Source organism: Cyprinodon variegatus, unplaced genomic scaffold (assembly GCF_000732505.1).
Source record: "Cyprinodon variegatus isolate N-32 unplaced genomic scaffold, C_variegatus-1.0 Scaffold2406, whole genome shotgun sequence".
Classification (NCBI taxonomy): Eukaryota; Metazoa; Chordata; class Actinopteri; order Cyprinodontiformes; family Cyprinodontidae; genus Cyprinodon; species Cyprinodon variegatus.
This window is the reverse complement of record NW_015152859.1, coordinates 6,147-10,429: the sequence shown is the minus strand read 5'-3', so window position 1 is coordinate 10,429 and position 4,283 is coordinate 6,147. Positions and strand designations below refer to the sequence as shown.

Here is a 4,283-nt window from a genome sequence, read left to right as displayed (position 1 = left end):
ACTGGTAGAAATGTAATTAGTGATATCTAAAATACAATTCTGACTAGGAGTATTGTAATTGTGACTAGGTAGAATGCTTTAGTGCTATCTATAATAGAAATGTGACTAGTCAGCCTGCCTATTTTATCTTAAAACGGTGCCCCATTTCTTTTTTTTGAATGTTAGTCAAAATATGTTTTTAAGTATTTAAAACTGCATTTTGGATAGATAAAAATTTAGATATCTGAAATTCCCATTTAACTACTCATATATCAATAGTTGATATCTGTATCTGGATTTCTGGATATCTGTAATGTTATATCCATTTTTGATATCTGAAATAATAATTTTCACCAGCAGCAACTCTATTATGGAGATCTAATATTACAATTCATCCTCGTCAGAATTCATTTTTAGATAGTAAAAATGTTTGTTTTAGATAGGAAGAATGTTATTATTTATATCTGGAAGTAAAAGCCCAATACATATGAATGGGAACTGTGAAATCATTTGTACTAGTAAGAATTATATTCCAGATATCAGAAATGTGCATTTGACTAGAAAGAAATGCATTTGAGACATCTGAAATATATATTCAGTTAAACTAATAAATGTCAAAAGGGCCACTTAAATTTGTAAAGATTTCTAGGTATCTGAAAGTCTATTCTTACTATACAATTATATTTTTGGCAGCCTGAAATTTAATTTTTGCTAGTAAACATGTAATTTAGGATATCTATATGTGTAATGGTCTTGGTTCTATAATGCTTTACTTTGCTCCATGTTTTCTAGTTTTATTGGTTTCATTCATATTTTGTTGTATATTCTGGATATATGAGTTATTTGGTATTTATGTGTTGCCCACTTGTGTTGGTGTCCTTTTCCTTAGCTCCTTCCTAGACTGCTCTTAACTCCCACCTGCTCCTTATTAGCTCGTTAGCCCTGCCTTTGTTCAGTCAGCCATATATACTCTCCTTCTGCTGTCACTCTTGCTCCTTGTTCCTTGTTGTCGCTGTAGTTGTCTTCTCACCTTGTCTCTCTCTGGCTCCTCATGTTCGTTTTCCCCTGATATTTCCATGGTTATTGTTTTGTTTAACATTTAAGTTGGATTTCTAGATTGCTGCCTCTGTTACCTGTGTTTTTCAATTAAATCTGTCAGAACTCATCTCTGCTTCACTCCCCTCTGCATCTGGGTCCTCAAAGAAACCTTACCACCCATTGTTGACAATATGTAAATTTCTGACAACTAGGAATAGAGTTTTGACTAGGAAGAATCTTATTTTAGACTTCAACAAATGGAACAATACAGCTTCTAATAAATGTTAAAATGGCCTGCCATACTCCTCTCCTATCTATGGAAGAGGATTAGGATCACTGAAAAAAAAAAGTAAACTGATTTCATAAATTTTATTTCAGTTTAGTATTGGCAAAAAGTCGGACTTCTGGCTTTTTTCTCAGAATTCTGACTTTAATCTCAGAATTCTGACTTTTTTTCTCAGAATTCTGACTTTAATCTCAGAATTCTGACTTTTTTTCTCAGAATTCTGACTTTAATCTCAGAATTCTGACTTTAATCTCGGAATTCTGACTTAAATCTCAGAATTCTGACTTTTTTTTATTGTCAGATTTTAGTCAGAATTCTGACTTTAATCTCAGAATTCTGACTTTAATTTCAGAATTCTGACTTTTTAACTGTCAGAATTCAGCCGGAATTCTGAAAAAAAGTCAGAATTCTGAGATTAATTAAAATATTTTTTTTTTCCCAGTGGCCCTAATCCTTTTCCGAACCTATCTTTTCTAACACTCAAGCAAACTCTCCTTCTGCAATTCTTTCATTTTTTTCCCCTCACACCTGTGCTGCCTTCATAGACCGTACCGTTGTAGGAAAATACAATGTTAACTGGCAATCCCCCACAAAATAAAAATAACTTATTTTAAACAATGCAAAGATATTTCTAAAAACTTTATATGAACTTTAAATCAACTGAAATAAAAGGATATATAAAATGAATTTATATTTTCTATTTCTTATCTTAAATATGTTTTATGTTTTACTATCTGGGTTACATACTGAACAGATACCTGCCTTGTTTCCTGCTTGTTCTGGATAGGATAAAAAGAAGCTTTTATTGTCGTCTTCTCAGACATTATTTTTCATTATAATTGTTCCAATGGTTCTACTCCAAAGGAACTAAAGACCATTCTAGATGTAAAGATATGGATAAGAAATGAGAAATAGAGCCATCTTATCTCGACTTAGTGTCTAATTCTTTCCCAAATCAAACTGAAAGATCTTCATTACTATCATTTCACTAATTCTGCTCATTTTTTTAAATCTCCCCCCCCCCAAAAAAAAAAAAAAATAAATAAATCCCAACAAAACATTTTAAAAAGTTTGTAGAACAGGAAAATAAAGTTTCAATATGTGATGATGTTTGAATAAACAGAGAAAACTCACGCCAGTTTCTTCACTTTGCAGATTGAACTCTCCAGTATCTCACACAGATGCTTCATTCCAGAGTCTCCAGATCCACCTAAAAAGGTCAGATCTATTATCACTTCAGTCAGATGAAGGTTGGACTTCAGAGCTGAGGCCACAATTTCACACTCAGCCTCATCGAGAGAACAGCCACCAAGTCTGTGATCAGAGGATAAATAAAGTCAGTTCCAATTAAATCAGACAATCTGGATGATAAACACAGACTAAAACATGATGAGCAAACAGTGATGTCATCATCTGATGAACATCTGCTCTCTACATCATGGCCCAAACCTCTGGGAGGAGACAGAGCGTTTGCGTCAAGCAGCATTTTTCATGTGAAAGCTGTTAATTTTTTCCCAGTAATTAGAAGAGGCTGGAATGTCTAAAGGGTTAAAGCTCATGTCTCTGCAGGTCTTTATGGAGTACATCTAACAGCTTCAACAATAGCAGCAGATGAAGTGTTGATGAGGAAAATGGTTCCAAACTCTGGAAGCAGAGTTCTCAGAGCTTTGGGAGGATCTGACAGAAACTAGGACTCCTACAGGAATGACATTTTCTGAAACCAGACAAATCAACACATGTTGGCTCCAATTTACAAACTCAGAGGGAAATCTGTGGCAAGAGGAAAAGTTGGTTCTAAATCCAAACAACTCATCTCCATGGCAACAGCAGCAATGCAGGGATTGATCTGAATGGTCCAAGTTACCATCAAAGCCAAAAAGTGATTTTATAAAAAAAAATCAAAGAGACTAAAAAGGTGAATTCTGGGCTAACAGCCCAATGAGTGAAGAGGAGTTTAAAGGCTCTGATGGGTCTCTGGCTGATTGGACCTTTAGAGAAAACACTGATTTTCTACAAACTGAAGGTTTTATGTTCATTTCAATGAAAGATGGAAACTGATCCAAAGTTGAAAATTTTAAATTTGATCCAAATCTCTAAACAGCAAAAGCTCCAGCAGAGCTGTCCTGAAGGAGATGTTTGAATGGTTAAAAAGGTCCAAAGGATGAAGTAAGAAGTTAAAGAGCAAAAAAGTCCAGAAGCAACTAGAACCATGAAGAAGAACCAGGAGGACAATAGAGCTGAATCAGCATCACCCCATGAAGACATCTGGACTCACCGAGCCTTTCTGCAGTTCCTCACAGCTGGAACCAGTCTACGTCGTCCTCCTTCTGATGTGTTGCACTTCTCCAGGTCTAACTCATCCAGAACCTCTGACATCTGCAGCATGTAGGCCAGAGCTGAGCACTGGGTCTCTGAGAGCTCCTTCCCTGATCTCAGGAACTGTTGGATCTCCTGATAAACTGAGAGGTCCTGCATCTCCAGACGACAGTGGAAGATGTTGATGCTTCTATCAGGAGATACATCTTCATCAGTGTTCATCTCCTTCAGGTTGTTGATAACTCTCTGGATGGTTCTTGGACTGGTCTCCATTTGACCCAGTAGAAAGCCTAAGAGTTTGTGGTTGGACTCCACAGAGAGGCCATGAAGGAAGCGAGCAAACAAGTCCAGGTGGCCATTTGTACTCCTGAGGGATTTCTCCATGACTTTCTTCATGAATTTCTCAAGAGATGTTTCTCTGTATTTTCCTCCCAGGAAGTTCTCCACCACCTCTGTGTTCCTGCTGGTGAAGCAGTGGAGCATGTAGACTGCAGCCAGAAACTCCTGGAAGCTCAGATGAACGAAGGAGTAGACTGAGGTGTCGTCCATCCCTTTCTCCTCTTTAAAGATCTCAGTAAACAGTCCTGAGAGCATTGAAGCATCTTTGATGTTGATGCCACTCTTTTCCAGGTCTGGTTTATAGAAGATCAGGTTTCCCTCCAGC

The 4,283-nt window shown here is 36.7% G+C and overlaps 1 protein-coding gene across 1 annotated transcript; it reads right to left on the bottom strand.

Moving 5' to 3' along the window:
• Nucleotides 1-2,433: 2,433 nt before the first annotated feature.
• On the bottom strand, nucleotides 2,434-4,275 carry LOC107080842 (protein NLRC3-like). Its single transcript, XM_015369046.1, has 2 exons — nucleotides 3,579-4,275; nucleotides 2,434-2,617 (listed from the first exon to the last, which is right to left on the bottom strand). Exons 1-2 carry the CDS (start codon nucleotides 4,211-4,213, stop codon nucleotides 2,434-2,436), a joined length of 819 nt encoding a protein of 272 aa, XP_015224532.1. The 5' UTR covers nucleotides 4,214-4,275.
• Between the last annotated feature and the right edge of the window lie 8 nt (nucleotides 4,276-4,283).

Excerpts from the sequence above, each read along its gene's own strand:
- LOC107080842 (XM_015369046.1), bottom strand. The coding sequence starts at position 4,213 with ATGCTCTCAGGACTGTTTACTGAGATCTTTAAAGAGGAGAAAGGGATG. Across the intron at positions 2,618-3,578 it reads AGGAACTGCAGAAAGGCTCG|ACTTGGTGGCTGTTCTCTCG; the intron begins GTGAGTCCAGAT and ends CTCTGATCACAG.